We start from the raw sequence: 21,068 nt of genomic DNA, 5'->3' as shown, positions 1-21,068 counted from the left end.
CAGTGAAGGGCCACAAAATGACTAGGGGTATGGAACAGCTTCCATGTGAGGAGAGATTAAAAAGACTGGGACTGCTCATGTTAGAAAAGAGACGTTTAAGGGGAATATGATAAATGTCTATAAAATCATGAATGGTGTGGAGAAAGTTAATAAGCAAATGTTATTTGCCCCCTTCACATAACACAAGAACCAGGGGTCACCCTTTGAAATTAACAGGCAGCAGGTTTAAAACAAATAAAAGGAAGTATTTCTTCACACAACACATAGTCAACCTGTGGAACTCATTACAAGAGGATGTTGTGATGGCCAAGACTGTAACAGGGTTAAAAAAAGAACTAGATAAATTCATGGAGGATAGGTCCATCAATGGCTATTAGGGGACTGATTAGGGATTTAATCCCATGCTGTGGGTATCTCTAAACCTCTGACTGCCAGAAGCTGGGACTGGATGACACTGAATAATTGTCCTGTTCTGTTCTTTCCCTCTGAAGTACCCGGCCCTGGTCACTGTTGGAAGACAGGATGCTGGGCTATATGGATCATTTAGTCAGATCCTGTATGGCCATTTTTGTGTTAAAAGTTTGACTAATCCCATGGCATAGGATATCCATGATTCCAAAGTCTTGCATCTGTCACACCAACCATCTTGTGCAATGAATGAGGCAGGGTTTCTGTGGAAAGAATAGTATGTGATCATGTAACTAAAGACGGCATAATAATGCAGACACACTGGTGATGGGGGTGAATTAAGGTTGCAAGGAGAACTTTAACTCGTGTGTGTCCTTGCGTGCTTGACTTTGAAACTTCAATGTTCTTTGCAACAAAAATAAATGACTTTAAATTTCCTATTTTTAAAAAACAAAACAAACACTGAAAAACAGACATTTCATCATGTGGAACCATACTCAACCCCAACTTGTGCTATCAGAAGGATTACGATCTTTAGATCCACAACACAGACCTTCACCACTTGAGTTAATGGAGTAACTGGTAGCAATGGTGGGCTTTGTTAGCCTCTATGTCATCCTGGAGCCTGCACCCCCAGTTAGGGCCCTCACCCCCCCCAACCCCTTGCCCCAGTGAAAGTGAGTGAGGGTGGGGGAGAGTAAGCCACCAAGGGAGGGGGAATATAGTGAGGGGGGGGGGCTAGACCTTGTGAAGGGGCAGGGCTAGGACGTTCTGATTTGTGCGTTTAGAAAGTTGGCACCCTGCTTGGGAATGGTGGCTGTGATCTTCCCAGCCTTGTGGGTACATGGCTTCTCTTCCTCCGTGTGAAGGAGCCATTTCCTCCTACCCTGGTGGTGCTACTGCAGTCTTCTCCAGCTGGATTGGTTCCTCAGCCTTGGAGGTCTCCATATGCATGTTTTCAAGGAATTGCTTGTGTCCAGAGATGCATCTCAGCCTAGCCACCTCCTCCTGTAGCTCTCCAACCTGTATCTTGAGAGATTCTACTAGAAGGCATCTCTCACATTGTCTGGTCTCCCCAGCCTGGCTTTCTATGACAGGAAAACGTAGGCCACAGTGTCCGCAAATCCACACCAAGGCCCGGGTAGAGGCACCCATGGTTGGGTTCAGGTGCAGGTGGAAGAGCCAGGAGCAGTGTTGGCATTGGCGATGCGACCTTTCCAAATTATGGTGATTGTATTCTTTCTCCCTCCAAACTCCCTCTCAAGCTTGCCTGTTTGCTGCCCCCTTTTCGCTAGCTGGATTCGGTTCCAGGTTCTTGGACGGGAATGTGCTGTGCTGGTTATAGACTCCTCTGCCCCTGTGTGCCTAGCCTGTCCTTGTCTCCCTCTTCTTCTGACCTCCTCCCCTTTAGCGCTTATCCATCCCCCCCATCTTCCTGCTCCTATCCAATCCCCTCAGAGGTTTCCGCCCCCTCCCCAGCTGCTGTCCAACCACTCTCTACACGCACACGCACGTCCTGCACTATATATTCTCTCATATCCCTGCCCTTCTCTCCCCCGTGCTTCTACTCTGCTCCCTATCCTTCCAATTTCTCAATCCTCAACTTCCAAGGAGGCAGCTTCCTCTTTCTTCAGGCTGACTGGGCTCCAGGTGGGAGAGCATCAATTTGAGAGCACAGAAGAGGGTCTGTACTTGCTCTCACTTCTAGTGCCCTGTGCCACCGTGACCTCTGGCAGCCAGGAGTAAATATTGCAGGGAAATCCCACTCCGCTGCTGTAGCATGGGACTGGAGCATGCTCAGTTGCTCTGTGGGAATGGCACATTCAGTGTGGTCAGCACATCAGAGCTGGGAGGGGATAGAGCATGCTCAGTGCAGATGGAATCTTTGGATAGTTTAGTTGTCAAACTCTAACAAGTCTCTACTGAGCATGCACAGACAGATTTTTCAGAGGCTTATAGCTTGGCCAAATTTGGCTGAATTTTCATGGGGATGTCAGAAGGCACCTCTCTGACCCAAGGGAGACCCCAAATTCCAAGTCTCTTTTCCAAAGCATAGAGTCTCTACTGTGTCTCAACAAAATGGTTGTAAGATTTTTTTAGCTTGGGCGGAATAATATATTTTCCCTAATTTAATCCCAGAAAGGGCTGAACTCTTTCAGCTGAAACTTTCCAAAACAAATTCAGCCTAAGGCAGACACCAAGCATGGAAATTTTTTATCCTGAATGGTTAAAGTTATAAGCAACTGAAAACAGAGTCTTCTAATGTGAAGTGTCAGTCAGCCTGAAATATAGGCAGTGCTACCAGCTCCACTTATATAATATTTATAATTTATTTTTAATATATTTTGAAGGCCAAGACCATAACAGCGTTCAAAAAGAACTTGATACATTCATGGAGGATATGTTCATCAATGGCTATTAGCCAGGATGGGCAGGGATCGTGTCCCGAGCCTCTGTTTGCCAGAAGTTGCTAATGGGTGACAGGAGTTGGATCACTTGCTGATTACCTGTTCTGTTCATTCCCTCTGAAGCACCTGGCATTGGCCACTGTCAGAAGACAGGATACTGATGGACCTTTGGTCTGACCTAGTATGACTGTTCTTATGTTCTTTTTAATCATAACTATGGTGACTGTGGATGCTCTCATTATCCAAATAAAGGTCTAATTGTGGTCTGGCTGGGGCTGCAGTCACACTAGAAAGCATCTCTTCTATGTGAAATGTTTCCTTTGGTGGCTGGGAGAAGAGGACTATGCCCAAATGGATGAAAACAGCTCCTGTCTTGGTACTCTGTACTGGTTCACTCTCCTCTTTAATAACTTTGAAATGCAGGGATTTGCTTTGTGGCCTAGCCTTCAAGGTCTACTGTCTAAATGGCATTTGTGTTGGGCTATTAGCATGTGTTTTTTACAGAGCATATGGGGGGAGGATAGCGATTTTCGTGAGGAGCTTACTGGTTTCTTCTCACCTACTGTAATGCCAGCTGCTTTCTTCACTGGAGTCGGGCAGCAGATTAGTGAGTCCACAGCCCGTGGTAATGTTTGTCATTCTTCATTTGCAGTGACAGTAATCAGTGGACTTATCATGCTCCTGCTTTTCTTCTCGGAGCTGCAGTACTACCTCACAAAGGAAGTAAGTAGAGCTTTGTACTGCTGTCTTTTTTGGGTTTATGTTTTCCCTGTGCTGTCCTACTGGAGCCCTGGGAAGCAGATAGGGCCACATGTTCAACCAAGGTTCACCGTTTGTCAACAGCTGAGCCAGGCTCCTGAGTTTTGCAAGGCACAGGACCATTCTGTAGCTACACATTATCTCGCCTTTTCCATGGTGTGATGGGGTGTTCATACTCCGCATTAGGCAGGAAAGGGTTAATCCCACACACTGAGCAGAGGAAGTCCTGCCCCGCAGACCATGCTCATCATACTCCAACTGCTGTGCTAGTACAAAGGAGCTCAGCCCAGCTCAGTAAGGAGGAAGGACACTTGGTGGAGGCTCCAGCCCAGGAGCCGTTACAGCCCTTGTCTGCGGGAGCAGAGATCCTGCGGCCCAGACCGGAGGCTTGTGGCCTACAGCTGACTGGCTGGAGTCGAAATCCAAGGGAGTTACCTGTGACGAGGAGCCCAGAGACCCTGATGTCATATAGACCTCAGCTTCAGGAAGCCCAGTAGGAAGTGACCCAGGGAGGTGGGGTAAGTGGTATCTTCCACCCATGGAAAGTCAGCATGTTGTGGCTGGATTTCCCCACTGACCCAGTGGTGGACCACTCTGCCTGTTAGGGCTCTGAGTCAGGACCCAGTGGAGTCGGGTGGGCCTGGGTCCCCCCACCCTGGCTGCTCCTCCTTTGGTGATGGCCCCTGGGTTTGGCCACTAGGCCACACTGCCCTGCACTCAAGGGCCGCTGTACTGACTCTGGCCACTAGGCCACGCCGCCCTGTGTTCGTGGGTGGCCTTATTGTCTCCGGTCATTAGGTTGTGCAGCCCAGGTGGCTCAGAGGGCCTGCCTCATTGCTATGATGGTGGCTAGAATTTAATACTCATTCCTGCCCCACAGATGCAGCGGTTTGCAGTGCTTGGTCTAGTTCTGTTGTGAAATAGGGAAGGAAGTAGGATCAGTGACTTGCACTAAGACTTTGCTTTCCTGAGTTTTGAGCTGGCACCGGCCCTGCTGGCAGCCCGTCTGGTGAGATGAGAGTGAATTGCTGTTCCTGCTCTCTTCCTCTTTGCTCCTGCATATCTCAAAGAAGATGGGCACTGGCCCTGCAGGGAGCCTCTTTCCCCTCCTGGTCACCCTAGCATTGGCTTCCTGTGCCTCCGATTGGGCTTTCTGTACCTGTCAACTCCACTAAGGCCTGGATCCCCTTTCTGGAGAAGGCATCAGAAGTCATACTGGGCTGCTGATTCCTCCAGCATCTGCAGTGAATGGAGCGCTCTCCTATGTCACCAGTAGGAGATAGCCACCAGTTTCCCGCTTGCAGACTCAATAGTGGGGAAGAAATTGCAAAAAGAAAATATTTTAAATTGTTTTTATTTAATTTAAATCCCCAAATTATCACTTTGCTGGCTAGGAGCGTCACACATCGTAAAAGCACAGCCAGGTTTGGAAGCCGCTTCAACTGCTTTGTCACAGCATTCTGGAAGGTGCCAGCTTGTGCACCCCATGTGGAGGAGGCCTTTGGAAGCATGGTGGCATAGCACCTGGGGAGAAGGCAAGGGAAAAGGCCTTGCTATGTGCTTCCAGGTGGAATGAGACTTTTGTTTTTTGTTCCTAGGTTCATCCTGAACTGTACGTTGACAAATCGAGAGGAGACAAATTGAAGATTAATATAGATGTTGTCTTTCCGCATATGCCTTGTGCTTGTAAGTAAGTCTTCTAAAAAGTTGGGAAGAAGGCAGCATTCATGCTCTGCTGGAGGTTGGGAACACTGGTCAGTCAGTGCACGCATTATTTCGATTTGCTATCAGCTGCTTGTCTTGTCAGCAGTAAGGAATTACATTCCCCTGTAGTTAGAACAGGGAATTCAGTCAGGACTCCTGGGTTCTGTTCCCAGCATTGTCATTTGACACAGTAGGACTCTGGTCCAGTTGCTTCATTTCTCTGAGTGTGTTTCCTAATTTGTGCAATGAGGATAAAGCTCTTTATCCACTTCTGTAAAGTACTTTGAGACCTGCGTGTGAAGAAGAAGAGCCTGTATGAAAGGAGTATAATACTGCTCCCATGGGCTTGTCCCAGTTGCTGTTCATTTTTGTAATGTGCAGAGCCTATTATGGAAGACACTGTAGAGTAGCTCTTGGGACCAGCTACTGATTTTTACTCTTATGTTTAAATTCTGAACATGTACATTAATGTCATGTGGAACTAAATCAGTTATGTTACTGATGTCATGTGACACATTTTTCACTCTGTAATAACTTCTTCCAAAATATTTCTATTGATCTGAATACTTCTTAGCTGAATTGTGAGGTTTGTTGCAACTAAATCCATTCAGCTATTTGTGCTGTTTTTGAGGGGAGAATATTTTTATATGTAAAATTTTTCAGACTCTTGGTCACAGGTAGCTAAGGTATGAACACTGGAGCTTCACATTTCCTCTGAGGAATAGGGATTTGGTAATTTAACTGCAAAGTGAAAGTGATTAAAAATCCCACTACCCAAGTGTACACTGCAATTTCTATTTTGTTTTTAGTGAGGTGGGCAGTTCTTTGTGCTCTGTCTCAGATCAACCCATTGAAATGTAGTTGCAAAAGATACTATCACCCTAGGGAGGAGTCTTCCCCTACTCCAATCTCAGACTACACACACACTCACTCACTCACTCACATGGAGTGGAGAGTCCAGCAGGTCTGGCAGCTCCTTTCCCTGGGAAGACATTGACATTGTGTCCCCAAGTAACAGGCAAGCCCCCCAAGTGACACACTAGGGCCCAGCAAAGACTATCTGATACCCTTTGGTGAAAGGTAATGGGAAAGGGGCCACAGGAGAGAGTGGCTGGGACTGGAATGGTGGGGGAGTTCTCCAAATGGATTCAAGCTTGACCAGCAGGTTGAGGTATCTGCAAAGGGTTGGGCAGGTTATTTAGCCTGAGTTTATCTGCCCAGATGAAAATATGACTTACATTAAAGCTAGCTGAAGAGGATCCCTCTTGGACAGCAGCCCAAGAGCCTTGTTTGCAGGAGAGACTGAAATGCAGGGGTGCAGTTTTGAGTCAACTTGAGGTTCTCAGCCACCACAATGCAGCCTCTTATGCCAGTCCCCTTCCACTTCTTGATTTTTTCCTAATCTGCAGATGAACTCTTCATCCTAGATTTCTGCCTTGGTGATCTCCCCCTTGTTAATAGGCTCGTGGTTTCTCACTGGCTTGCTGCTTCCATAAGCCATCTCAGATCACAAAGAACCTTCCTTAATTCACCTTGTTTCCTGGTCTTAGATTTGAGCATTGATGCCATGGATGTGGCAGGAGAGCAGCAGCTAGATGTGGAGCACAATCTCTTTAAACAACGTTTGGATAAAGATGGCAATCCTGTGACCCCCGAGGCTGAGAGACACGGTAGTACAATGTCCTGCTGCCTTCCTCTGTTGGATGCTCTAATGGACTGACTGCCAATGGTCTTCCTCTGCTGCCTTTCATAGGGAATCCCTGGGACTGAAGTGGCAGCCGAAGGGTATTTGAACTCTGAGCAGAGAGTTGACAGCAGTGTAATGCTGCTGTCTCAAGCGCAGTGGTGTGGGATGTGCATGAGGGTTTGCAGAGATGGGTGCTCTTCAAGGGTCTGCCCTGCCCTGAGGCTGTGACTGAGCCTGGTTTAAGAGTGTCTGTCGCCCTGTGCCATTTATTTTCTCCTTTTTTTTGTTCTTTGGGATTTCATGGGGCCTGGTCCTTGCATTGCTGGAATACATTAGAGGCTGCCCTCAGCTCTGGAGCTGACACATCTGCACAGAAGCTGTGAGCTACTTAGACTGCCTACACTAGTCTCTTTCCTCAAAAATGTATTCCCTTTGCGAACATTAGTACAGGGAGCACTGGTGTGGACAAGATGCTGGTGGGCTTCGACCATCATGCCCCTACTCTGCTCAGAGCAAATCCAGATGACATGGTGGTGTTCTGTCTGTATGGGAATTCACACTTTTGGTACTGTCAGTGGAGCTGCACTGAAGTTAGCAGTGGTGGGGAATCTTAGGGATGAAAAGACTAATGTGAGTGTGGGCCCAGTGCTTTAAGGTAAATGCAGCGGGGAGGAATGATGTCTGGATCTCTTGACAGCACTAGAAGGGCACAGAGCTCATCCATGTTCTTGATCCACACTGACTGCCACACTCCTGAGGGTTGGTATAACTTGTTACAACCTACTGGATGGTCACCAGTGTGCTGCATTGGATCCAACTTCTGGATCCCACATGCTTCCCAGACAACTTGATCCGAGCAGTGTCCACATCATGTTTCTAGTTCTGGTCTCCTGGGGACTCCCACAGTACAGACTTCCTGTCTGGTGCCCCTGTTTGGCATGACAGGACTCTGCAGTCCAACTGCCTTTGGCCCCGAGAGCTGTGCCAAACCTCACTCCCCAGCCTCCCCAGCAGCTTGTGTATACCAGAACTCCAACTCACTGTGGACCTCTCTAGTTTATTGTTTAACTCTTCAGGGGCACATAGCAATTAAAGTAAGGGATGTGCAGGAACTTCTTATCCACATCCAGAGTTTACTGTTACAAAGCACAAGAGAGTCAGATTAAAATGTCTGGAGGGCTGGATGCAGCCCCCAGGCCGTAGTTTGCCCACCCCTGTTCTAATCCACAATGCAGAGTGTGATCATGAGTGATACAAATCACAGTTAAATTCATAAAATGACACAGAGACATATTCATAAAACTGTCACACTATTTGGAAATCTTATTTTGTTTCAGAGCTGGGCAAAGAGGAGGAGAAAGTGTTTGATCCAGATTCCTTAGATGCTGATCGCTGTGAGAGCTGTTATGGAGCAGAGTCGGAGGACATCCGGTAAATCAAGGCTTCCCTGATCTCCTTACTTAGGGAGGGGGCTGTATGCTAATCCTGATCTGACGGGAATGGGGTGTGTGCACATTCATAATCTCCAGAATTGGAGGAGAGGGGTAGAATGATACATCTGTGGTGGTCTGATCTGGGTGGGGAAGTGGGGTGCGAGTGTGTGTTTCCCGAATACCCTGAGAGGTTGAGTGGGTGAGCCCACACTTCCATAACCTCCTGGTTTGTGACAGACCCCACGTACTTCTCTATTCTCCTGATGGGGGGGGGGGGGGGGAAGAGTGAGTGTGTGTCTGTGTATGTGAGTGAACGATTCTCTGGTCTCCTGATCTCAGAGAGTGAAGTGGGGGACCTGTTCCATGACTTCTCAGCAGCATTTGCCCCAGATGTTGAATGAATCCATATTGTGTGTGAGTTTTCCTTCAAGAATTCCCATATGGATCTACAGTTTTTGGCTAAGCACTTCTGGGCATGTGAGCTTGGATCATACTGGAAAGAAGTGTCCCTTGGGGCCTCTCCCCTTGGGTGGGGCTCTCAGGGTATAAAAGGAAGAGGGTCCCCCACTAGCTGTGACCGTACTCAGGGCTAGTTCATCATGTTTGCCTGCAGCTCTGTGTGTGGGGCAAACTGGTGCTACATTTCTCTCCCCATCTCCTTGCATGCTCCTGCAAGAACAGATCAGAATCTGGCCCACAGGGTCTTGGATTCTTTCTTTCTCCTCCCCTGCTTTTTTTTTTCTGGGTTTAGAATTATCCATCTGGTTGCAGCCCCTGCCTGGAGATGCTGTCTCCTGGAGGATGGGGAATTCAGCCCTCCAGACTCCCCTTCTCAGCTAACAAAAATTTCCAAAGAATAAAGAAACCATAGTCCTCTGTCCAGGGTCCACTCTGGTCTCCCCCCTTGATGCAGGGGAGTGAAGGGGGTTTCTTTGGAAGCCTTGGCCTGAGACCTGTGGTCTAGTGTGGGTGCAGCTCAGGAGTGAATTGTTTCTTCATTGAGGGGAGATTCCAAGCCAGTAAGGTGAGAGGTGCATTAACAGACCTGTTTATGGGACTTCTCTGGCTGGTTAAAAAGTGATATAACCATGTTCTAAAGGGAGTCTGGTCCGTTGGGAAGATCCTCAGAGATCTATTGTGAATGCAGAGGTCCTCTGATGTCTGTCAGCTTCAGGAAGGTAGTGACTCAAAGCTGCGCAGCTAGGTGGATAGACAGCTTCAGTTCTGGGAATTTAGTCTTTCCTTGACCCAGAGACCATCTGCTGAGCAAGACTAGTAGCCCCAGTATGAAGGAGAATTTGCTTCTGTGTCCTCTGCAGAGAGATTGGCCCACATTTTGTGGTCTCTGTTCTTGATTTATGTTTGTCCTCCATTCGGGGTGAGTGAGATGGTGCCTGTGCTTTTGCAGGTGCTGTAATTCCTGTGATGATGTGAGAGAAGCATACAGGCGGCGTGGCTGGGCCTTCAAGAACCCTGACACTATAGAACAATGCAAGAGAGAAGGGTTCAGCCAGAAAATGCAGGAGCAGAAGAATGAGGGCTGCCAAGTGTATGGATTCTTAGAGGTCAACAAGGTGAGAGAGAGCTTCCCTTGAACTCTAAGCTGTGCCAGGCACCTGAAATCCCACCACTGTCAGTGACCAGGAGAGGGCAGAGGATAGGAATTCGCATCCTTCCCCCACTTTGCACAATGTCTCCACAGTTCTATGGTACTGGGACTTAGGCTCTTTGGGCATTGTTAGGTGCTCAGTGCTGAGTGCAACATAAGAACCTAAATAATACAGCAGATAGTTTTGCAAATTGGAGAAAGAAATGCAATAAAAAGGAATGGCCTCTTGTGTTTTGTTGGCTGGACCTTTCAGAAAGTCTGGGGACAGAGAGGCTGGTGGATTTTTGACCCATGGCGACTAGCTCTATATGCTGTCTAAGCAATCGCGGAAAGGCCCAGTACAGAACACACATGGCAGGGACTGGATGACTCTCCTTTTAGCTAGCCTTTGTCTACAAAGGAAGGTTGGGATGTTCAAAGGGCCCCAAGGGAATTAGGTGTCCAATTGCTATAGAAAGTGTGTGGAACTGGTGCCTAACCCCCTGAAGCCCCTTTTTAACATCCCAGGCTGAACTTTTAGTTGTCTTTATTGTTTGTTCAGTATCCCCAGAGCATCACTCTGGGAATATATGTTTCCCTTTAGGACCAACAGTGTTACTCCACTTTATTTTCCTTCCTCATCTTCCTTTTCTGTTTTTCTTCCCCCTTCCTAGGGGTCTCCTCTCATCTTCCCTGCAGCAACTTTCAGTTCTACTCCTATGGACTTCACCCTTACGCCCTCCCCATTACTGTATCTGCTAAAAATGATCAGCAATGAAATAGTTAATGTTGACATTAACATATGGTCTTTCCTGATTGCACCCCAGTGAGATTAAGGTGGATGGTGAAATTCACATCTCTGAGACATTGTTTCGGGCTGGCTGCATGTGCATTGGTTATATTTTGTTCCCATTTAAAAGATTATCTTTACAAGCAGGAAAAGTCGAAATATATATATTTTAAATGAGAACTTAGATTCTGCACAATCTGTGTAGGTCCCACACACACATCAGATCTGGTCTGTGAGCCAGGTGTCTGACATCTCTGCTCTACAAATTGCTGAAGAGTACTGATTGTTTTATTTGAAAAAGGAGGTTCTTTGGGGAGTAGCTGGTTCACTTGTGACTGTGTCAGCAGGTAAGTAACATAGGAGGGGAAAATCCACCTTTGAAAAGGGGGCAGCTAGTGTTAATGCTTCACTTTGTTATGTAGAATGGAGCCTTTTAATGAAAGATGACTGTTTCCTACAGGTAGCTGGAAACTTTCACTTTGCACCTGGAAAAAGCTTTCAGCAGTCTCATGTTCATGGTAAAGTATTTTTTTTTTTTTTCCTGTGGCCTTCTGACTTCCTGGCATGTCTGTGCTTTTCTCTTTGAACATTTCCCTCTGATTTCCATGTCATGAACCATGATGGATAAAGTTGTCTGAAGTAGCACTGCCAGAGTGGGGAGGAATTGGCAGAAGTGCCATGGTAGGAGAAGAGAACTATCAGGAGCAAGTGGAGAAATGTTGGGGTGGGGAAGAAGTGGGGCCAAGGAGGAGCCATGACTATATATACAACCAGCCTGTCCCATATCATTAAGCAACCCTGTTCTGCTATAAACAGCTCTCAGTCGACGTGTTGAGTCCAAAAATTTTACATGGAGAATTTTAAAGCAATGCAAGTGATTTTTATACAGAAGTTAGGCAAGTTAGTATTTCTGGGGTAACAGAATGTTTTAATTTATGGCTTAATATATATTCTCAAGAACCTTTTAAAATAGATTTAAGATTGGAAGTATTTATGTAACTTAATAGTACGTTGCAGTTCCAGAAACATAAATGTTTGAAACTATGGGTATTCAGAGTTAAGTTTTGACAAAGATTTTTAATTCTACCGTTATAATCCGCTGCACCATGCAACAACCCATCACGTATAATATACAGACCCGTATTTACAGCTTTACAATAGTTACATTATTGAGAAGTGCCTTAAATGCCTATTTCAACTCCTCTGTGCACTAGGTATATGAATGTAGACTAGCTACCCCACTTTCAAGAGTGAGGTACTCCTCCGGTCTGCGGCTCTGAACAATGGATGAGTTCAGCATAGCTGTCTGATTGTATGTGATTGGTGAGGTCTTGGACCTACATCAGGAGCAGGAATATGATAAAAGTGGCCCTAGTCTGTATAGAGAGGGCGGAAGGGATAGAACGGCCTTGTAGAAAGGTGGATAGGGCTGTGTAGATAGTATAGACTGTATGCGGAGGGTAAGTTTTATGAAAATATGCTTTTGACTGTAATAGGAAGGTCAGGGAGGAGTTATGCTATTCAGTTCCACATGATGCTGCATGCACGCACACACATACCTTTTGAGGAATTCCTTCAAATGAAAAATTGTTGAAGCAGAAGGGATTTGGTTGCAATAGAATAGAAAGACTTTCAGCCTAAAGAATTAAAGAGGATTCTTCTTTTTTCTTGGTCCAAAAAAAGAAAGGGGAGCTTATTTGAAATCTGAAAAGACACGACTAGCCTATCAGAGCTCAAATTCCACATGGTGACTGCGTACAAGAATCCTTTCTTGAAGTCTCAGGATTGGTTCAAACACTTGGCTTTTGAGATAAGTACTTTCATACCTCAGTAATGCAGCTGCACTAGAGATTCCTCAGGTTCAGACTGAGGGACAATCTTCAAAACAAGATGCTAGGTGCAGTGCCCAGGGTTTTCGCCAGATTTCTGGCACTGGTGGCTGTATTCCCGACAATGTGCTTTTCAGCCTACCCGAGTTTTGACTGTCATAGGAGCAATGCTTGATATAAGTGCTGCTTCAGTTTTCCTCCCTCCACTCCACTTCATAGAGCTTCCTGGAGCTGATTGTCTTGTACAGATATTCATTGACAATTGCATGACTTCAAATGAGACTGGTCCAGACATGGTTAAACGGCCATTACTTGCCTGGTGGTGGTTAGGCTTCCTCAGCCAGTTCAGGAGGCATTAGGTGGTGGTCAGTTTCACAAAATGTCCTGCAGAATGTTACATGCTCTGCTTTCTCAGTCTTAGGGAGAGGTGCTTTTGTTTCAGGATAGGGAGCTGCCATAGGTCATCTCACTACATAAACACTATGAAAGCCAAAAGAAGCCAGGTCGGTGTACTGGCACTTGGAGCAATTCATATACCACTAACAGCTTTCTCCCTGTGATCCTATACAGGCTATTGGACACTTGGAATCCAAGTTAAACAAATTCTTGATAGGTTCTATCAGAAAACTGACTTTTCTACATAAAAAGATCAAATTAATTTTTAGATTTTAAGGCCAGAAGGGACCATTATGATCACCTAGATTTACCATCTGCATAACCCAGGCCGAAGAACTTCACCCAATCACTTCTGCATCAAGCCCATAACTTTTGTTTGAGCTACAGTATATATTTTAGAAAGACATCCAGTCTTGATTTAAAAACTTGATGAAGAATCCATGATACCCCTTGGTAAATTGTTCCAGTGTACCCTTGTGAAATATTTGAGCATTATTTCTAGTCGAATTTGTATGGCTTCAGCTTCCAGCCATTGGGTCTCTTTATGCTTTTTTCTGTTGGAATAAAGAGCTGGCTGCTATCAGAAATCTCTGCTCCATGTGGGGACTGATAGGCTGTGCTCAAGTCATGTCTTAACTTTCTGTTGGATAAACTAAATAGATTGAGCTTCTTCAGTCTCTCACTGCGAGATAGGGTTTCCCAGACCTCAGCTCATTTTTGTAGATCTTCTCTGAACCCTTTCCAGTCTGTCAACATCCTTTTTGAAGTGTGGATGCCAGATCTGGACACAGTATCCAGTAATGGTTTCACTAATGCCATAAACTGAGGTAAAATCACTTCTTCTGCTTGATATTCCCCTGCTTAGACATCCAATAATGTTGTTTGTCCTCTTAGCTACAGCATTGCACTGGCAGCTAATGCTTGATTAGTTTTATACCGTGAATCCAAAGTCCTTTTCAGAATCACGGCTTTGCAGAGTACATTTCCCCATCTTGTAAGTGTCGCTTATGCTCTTTGTTCCTAGACCTTGCATTTGGCTGTCTTGAAATGCATGTTGTTCAGATGAGCCCACATTACCAAATAATAGAGGTCAGTCTGTGTAACTGACCTGCCCCCAACATTGTTTACAATTCCACCCATTTTTGGTCCTTCTGGAAATTTTACCAGCAATGATTTTATATTTTCTTCCTGATCGTTGATAAAGATATTGAATAGCATTGGGCAAAGAACAGATCCCTGTAGGACCCTACTAGAAACACCCCAATTGGATGATGATTCCCCATTTACAATTGCTTTTTGAAATCTTTCAGTTAACCACTTTTTAATCCATTTAATGTAGGCTGTGTTAATTTTTTATAATCAGAATGTCATAAGGGCCTAAGTCAAATGCCTTACAGAAGTCTTGGTATATTATGTCAACACAGTTACCTTTATCAACCAAACTAGCAATCGAATCAAAACAAATATAGTATATTTTTACAAGACCTATTTTACATAAAATTATGTTGAATTGCATTAATTATGCCACCATCTTTTATTCTTTATTGATTGCACCTCACATTAAAATTTTCCACGATCCAGGTCAGGCTAACCAGCATATGTTTTCTGGGTCATCCTGTTACCCTTTTTAAAAGTTGGCGTAACATTAACGCTTTTTCTTATCCTCTGGAACTTCTCCAGTGTTCCAGGCTTTGTTAAAACTCAACATTAATTACTCCTGAGGGAATTCTGCACCAAAAAATTAAAAATTATGCGCACAATATTTTAAAATTATGCAAATTTTATTTGTCAATAAATAAATGTGGCTCCAGAATGGCAGTGGGGAGCACAGGCCACTGGCTGTGTTGAGGTGAGAGATCACCCTAAAGCCCTTACCTCCCCTAGTACAGGGACTTGGCAGTGAGGCTGCACCTGACTCTGACACAGTGCAAGGGCTGGGCCTGCCCCAGAAACACCCTGGGGCCCTGCCCCTCTGTGCCAGGTGCACCAGGTATGGCTGGGCAGGCTCAGCCCAGCAGGAACCAAGTGTGGAGGGGCTTAGTGTGGGGGATCCAGGTGTGAAAGGTTTCTGTGTGGGGCAGTGTGGGTGCAGGCAGCTCAGTGGGAGATCTGGATGCACAGGGGCTTGTTGCGGGGTTCCGGGTGCAGGGGCAATGGCATGTAACCCTGTGTGCCCTGCCCATGCCTCGTCTCTGTTTGGGGGGCAATCCCCCACAAAAAACTGCACACACGGTCACCATCCCTCTTGCCCCCCCCCCACCCCACGAGGCTTCCCTTTGCTTCCATGCTGTTTTCTGCAGGGAAAAGCAGGAAATCTGCGCTGGGAGTGGTTGTTTTCTGCGGGTGCTCAGTCCCGCGGTATCCCTCCAGGAATAATTAATGGTTTCAGAGAGCTTTTTGGACAATTCTTTTAATCCTGCATCAAATTCATCCAGTCCTGTAGATTTTTTAAAGATACGTAACAGTTGCTGTTTTAACAACCTTTGTAAGTACTGATTGAATGGAAAGTGTTTCATTTTAACTGTAAGATGTGAATACATCCTCCTGCTTTCTGAATACAGACAGAAATATTTATTGAATACGTCTGCCTTTTTTTATCACAATTGATAATTTTACAATCCTGGTCTCATTTCAGATCTTTACCATTCTTAGGATATTGTTTATTCCTGATATATTTAAATAATTCCTTCTCTTTGTCCTTAACCTCAGTGTCCATAGAGTTTTCATTGATACTTTTAGCATCCCTTATCAATTGACTGCATTTTCTAACTGCTCATTTGTACTCACTACTATCGGCATTTTTCCACTGTTAGATATATTTTTTAATTTCTGCTTTCACCTCTCCTCTTGGCCAAGACGAGTTTTTAACCAAAGAAGCATTCCAAAGAAGCACTATGGAATCCTGCATTTTGAGGAATCCATTAAAGCATTCCCAAACAATTCTAAATTGTTTACGCTTTTATGTGTAAATTTTTCTTAACACTCAGTTTGACTCACGATTGTTTAAAGTTTTGGAAATTTTACCTATTTAAAGCACCAAGCATATATTTATATATTATTGGACAGGGCTATATTCTGTTAGCAGATATAAAATGAAATTAGATAATGATCACTTGTATCCAGACAACCACTAATTTTTATTTTGGTCATCCATCCATCTGAATAAGAAAGAGAATTACCCTGCATTGGTTGAAATGCTTTTTGTGTCAGAAAGTTATCATCCGTAAATTTTAGGAACTCCAAAGATGTTTTACTGGTGGCAGCCTGAGATCTCAAGATTGACATCCCCCATGATCATACAAATTTTATTTTTACACATTATAGACAGATGAGGGAACAGGGAGCAGCTCTTTAAACATATGATTTGGTGTCCTATAACAGACCTCCACCACTACCCTGTCTTGTGATTGATTGGTTAGAACATTAATCTGTAAGGATTCAAGGTCCTGTCCTTCTGAATTGTCAGTAATTCTAAAGCAGGTAATGGCATTTTTAATGTAGAGTGCCACCCCTCCTCTTCTACACACTCTGCCTTTTCTATAATAGCCCAAGAGAGAGGACTCTACCCTTATAGGAAGGTAGTAAGCTAAATTCTACTTTTATTATTAACTATTAAAAACAAGAAATAAACAGTATAGGTCCTATCACAACACAATGCTATTCTGTGGTCATGTGCAAGGCTGGAAGCAGGCTGATGGAGCACTTTAATCTTCTCCATATTGAGAGTCCGAGGCTTCAATAAGCTTCTGCAAAAAAATCCAATGTGGACTTAAGACCATTCTCAATGTGTGTGAGGTGGCACAGTCATCAGCATACTGAAGATCAGTAATGGGTGCCCTGAGGACTTTAGACTTCGAGCGGAGACGTAGAAAATTAAGAAACGGCCCATCAGCCTGCTTCCAGCCTTGCACATGACCCACCACAAATCACCACGGAGAGACAGACTTTGGAGATAGTCAAGCATTTCTGCTACCTTGGTAGCCAACTTTCTCAAAACGCATAAATCGACAATGAGATCCAACACAGGATCCAGTGCCAAGTGCTTTCTTTGGGAAATTGCTCCTACGTGTTTTCACGGACCGTGTCCTATGGCAGGATCCAGATCTATGACAATTGTTATTCCTACACTCCTTTATGGATACGAAACCTGGGTGACTATCAACAGCATCTCAAGAGTCTGGAGAGGTACCACCAATTATGCCTCCGGAAGATCCTTCGCATCAAGTGGGAAGATCACTGCACTAACGCCAGCAGCCTCACTGAAGTCAATGTCACCAGCATAGAAGCAATGATCCTCATGCACCAATTCCACTGAGCTGGACACTGTGTGCGGATGCCAGACTCTCACCTCCTAAAACAAGTCCTCTACTCTCAGCTCACCCATGGTCAGAGATCCCATGGTGGTCAGAGGAAAAGCTACAAAGATGCACTGAAAGCGTATTTTCTAGAAAACTGATGTGAACATCACAAGCTGGGAGGAGCAAGCCACCAACCGACCCCAATTAGCGCCACATCCTCCTTCAGGCAGTGGCCAACTTTGAGGAGACGTGCCTTGCCCTTAAAGCTGAAAAGAGACAGAGAAGGAAGGAAAAAGAAAACTTTCTCCCAGCAGACAACTGACCTACCAGGAAATGTGTGTACCTACTGCGGGCAGATTTGTGGTTCCAAGATCAGATTCCCGAGTCATCTCAGGACCCATATGTAAATCCGTGGTAGAGATCATCCTCAAATTGAGTTATTGCCAGTGATGCTATTCTGTGGTTCATATGTTCCACTGGGACACCACCAAGGTTGCAGGTGATAGAACATTCCCTGTTTTATTCAGTTAGCAGCACTCAAGGTCAGTTACAGAACAACAGGGTCGATTTAGGCAAAACTTAATTATGTGGTTCAAATGAGATGTTAAAATTTATATAATGATTATTTTAGCAATCACTGTTCTATAGAAGAATTAACTAATTATTTCATAGCATTTATCTGTTCTCCTACAGATAGGATAGGTACATAAGGATGGCCATATTGGGTCAGACCAATGGTTCATCTAGCCCAGTATCCTGTCTTCTGTCATTGGCCAGTGCCAGGTGCTTTAAAGGGAATGAACAAAACAGAACAATTTATCAAGTGACCCATCCTCTGTTATCCAGGCCCAGCTTCTGGTACTCAGAGGATTATGGACACCCAGAGCATGGGTTTGCATCGCTGACCATCTTGGCTAATAGCCGTTGATGGATCTAACCCCGTAAACTTATCTCATTCTCTCCTGACCCCAGTTATACTTTTGGCCTTCACAACATCCCCTGGCAGTGAGTTTGTTGACTGTGCATATTGTGAACTACTTTCTTATGTTTGTTTTAAACCTGCTGCCTATTAATTTCATTGGGTAACTCCTGGTTCTTCTGTTATGTGAAGGAATAACACTTCCTTATTCACTTTCTCTGCACCATTCATGATTTTATAGACCCCTGTCATATTTTCCCTTACTCGTCACTTTTCTAAGATGAACAGTCCCAGTCTTTTTAATCTCTCCTCCTATTACTCCTGGGGGAATTCTGCACCACTGCGCAATGTAGAGTTTGCACAGAATTTCATGTTTCTCATGAAGAATTGGGGTTGCAGAGCTTCTGGCCGCTGCTAGGGGCTGCTGGACTCTGCAGAGCCCAGCGCACAGTGAGCGGTGCGCCAAGCCTCATGGAGACAAGGCTCTGCGTGCTCTGGCTGGCTTGCTTGATCATCATTCTCCCGGTGACGGGAGAGGGCCCAGGTGACCCAGCTCTAGCAAAGGGTGAGGAAGGACAGGGCCACAATGCAACGCACCACACCCTGTCCCCTGGCAGGACAGTAAAGAAGCTGGGGGGGGCGAGTGGGGGAGTAAAGGCTCTGGGGGTGCAGGTGTCTGGGTCAGGGGCTGCCCCATGGTTGGGCTCCAGGGGGTGTGGGGTGTGGGTTTCTGGGCTCTGGGGGTGCCCCGCGGCTGGGCTCTGGCGGTGCCCCACGGCTGGGCTCTGGCGGGGAGAGGAGTGCGAGTGTCTGGGCTTTGGGGGTGCCCTGTGGTTGGGCTCTGGGAGGAGGAGGGTGCGGGTGTCTAGACTCGGGGGCCCCATGCAGCCCTTTCCAGCACCTCCCAACTGGAACTGGGTTGTCGTAGGGGGTTTCTTTAACTTCTTTAACTCCTGGGGGAATCATTTTTGTTGCTGTGTGTATTTTTGACATACTTGTTGACAGGTATTTTGAAATAAATACCCAAAATAATTGAAACGGGAGTAATTATATTGTGTTATGTTGACAAATAAAATATTCAGAATTTTAAAATATTGTGCAGAGAATTTTTAATTTTTTAGTGCAGAATTCCCCCAGGAATATCATATAGAAACTGTTCCATACCCCTAATAATTTTTGTTGCCTGTCTCTGTACCTTTTCCAATTATACTATCTCTATTTTGAGATAGGGCGAACAGAACTGTATGCAGTATTAAATGTGTGGGTGTACCCTGGATTTATATAGTGGCATTCTAATATTTTCTATCATCTTATCTAACCCTTTCCTAATGGTTCTTAACATTCTGTTAGCTCTTTTGACTGCCATTGCACACTGAGCAGATATTTTCAGTGAATTATCCACGATGACTCCCAAGATCTCTCTCTTGAGTGGTAACAGATAATTTAGACCCCATCATTTTGTATATATATGTGGGTTTATATTTTCCAATGTGCATTACTTTGCACTTATCAACATTGAATTTCATCTGCCATTTTGTTGCCCAGTCATCTAGTTTTCTGAGATCCCTTTGTAACTCTTCGCAATCAGCTTTGGACTTAACTATGTTGCATATTTTGTATCATCTGCAAACTCTGCCACCTCATTGTTTACCCCCTTTTCCAGATCATTTATGAATACATTGAACAGCACTGTTCTCCAGAGAGATCCTTGGGGGACTATGCTATATACCTATCTCCACTTCGAAAACTGACCATTTATTCCTACTCTTTGTTTCCTATCTTTTAACCAGTTTTACTGATCCATGAGAGGACCTTCTCTCTCATTGTAAGACTGCCTACTTTGCTGAAGAGCCTTTGATGAGGAACCTTGTCAAAAGCTTTCAGAAAAAGTCCAAGTACAGTATATCACCATTGTCCAAATGTTTCTTGACCCCCTCAAAGAATTCTAATAGGTTAGTGAAGCATGATTTCTCTTTACAAAAGCTTTGTTGACTCTTCCCCAGCATACCGTGTTCATCTATGTGTCTGATAATTCTGTTCTTTACTATAGTTTCAGTCAATTTGCCTGGTACTGAAGTTAGGCTTACTGACCTGTAATTGCCAGGATTGACTCTGGAGCCTTTTCTAAAAATCGGCATCACATTCACCATCCACCAATCGTCTGTTACAGAGGGTGTTTGAAGTGGTAGGTTATGTACCACAGTTGGTCGATCTTAAAGAATTTTTAGCTGGACTTTAAGGTGGAAAGTCTGAGATGTTACTCCAGGTAGGCATTTAATACTTACAGAATGTTGATACTGCTTAGTCTTTGCCAAGGTATGGCCCCAGGTACAAGGTGAGGCAATTGGCAGGATATAGTGCAGGCTACCTCACTTCCTACATCGGGGTGGAATCTGTTCTTCTCTCATGTACAAGTTTTCCCATCTGGATTCAGTCCATGGACTCTGCAAAAACTGGTGGACGCCTTCAGATATTCTAAATAACCCTCTGAAGGTAAAGATGACTTTGTCTGACTGCAGGAGAATGATTCTGCCTCTCACTGAGCTATAAGTCTTCAGCTTCTGTTGAACAAGGTCTAGAGAGAACTGTTAACTTCCTGGTAGGACAATCTCATCAGGAAGTCATGTCAGCAACAGGATTTCCTCTGCATCTTCTTGCTACCTTAGGTGTTCGCACAAATGCAGAAAAGTCCATTTTGTCATCCACAAAGGCAATAAATTTTAGGAGCACATCTGGACTCAGTCTGTGTGAGACCATTTCTCCCCACAGGCAGGTTATACTCAATGAGCAACTTGATCTCCCATATTACATGCAGACCATGAGCTACGGTGTCTTTCTCTGTTAGGCTA

At 45.0% G+C, this 21,068-nt stretch overlaps 1 protein-coding gene across 2 annotated transcripts in view; it reads left to right on the top strand.

Moving 5' to 3' along the window:
- ERGIC3 (ERGIC and golgi 3) overlaps window positions 1–21,068 on the top strand; it is a 54,048-nt gene that overhangs the window by 4,794 nt on the left and 28,186 nt on the right. For both annotated transcript variants that reach the window (XM_048820034.2, XM_048820033.2), the window contains exons 2-7: window positions 3,469–3,539; window positions 5,174–5,261; window positions 6,830–6,949; window positions 8,304–8,397; window positions 9,808–9,973; window positions 11,238–11,295. In XM_048820034.2, coding sequence (XP_048675991.1) covers window positions 3,469–3,539; window positions 5,174–5,261; window positions 6,830–6,949; window positions 8,304–8,397; window positions 9,808–9,973; window positions 11,238–11,295 — 597 coding nt within the window. The remainder of the gene's footprint in view (window positions 1–3,468; window positions 3,540–5,173; window positions 5,262–6,829; window positions 6,950–8,303; window positions 8,398–9,807; window positions 9,974–11,237; window positions 11,296–21,068) is intronic.

This window comes from Caretta caretta, chromosome 13 (genome assembly GCF_965140235.1).
Source record: "Caretta caretta isolate rCarCar2 chromosome 13, rCarCar1.hap1, whole genome shotgun sequence".
Classification (NCBI taxonomy): domain Eukaryota; kingdom Metazoa; phylum Chordata; order Testudines; family Cheloniidae; genus Caretta; species Caretta caretta.
Note: the sequence above shows the minus strand (reverse complement) of the source record. Positions and strands in the feature narration are given on the sequence as shown.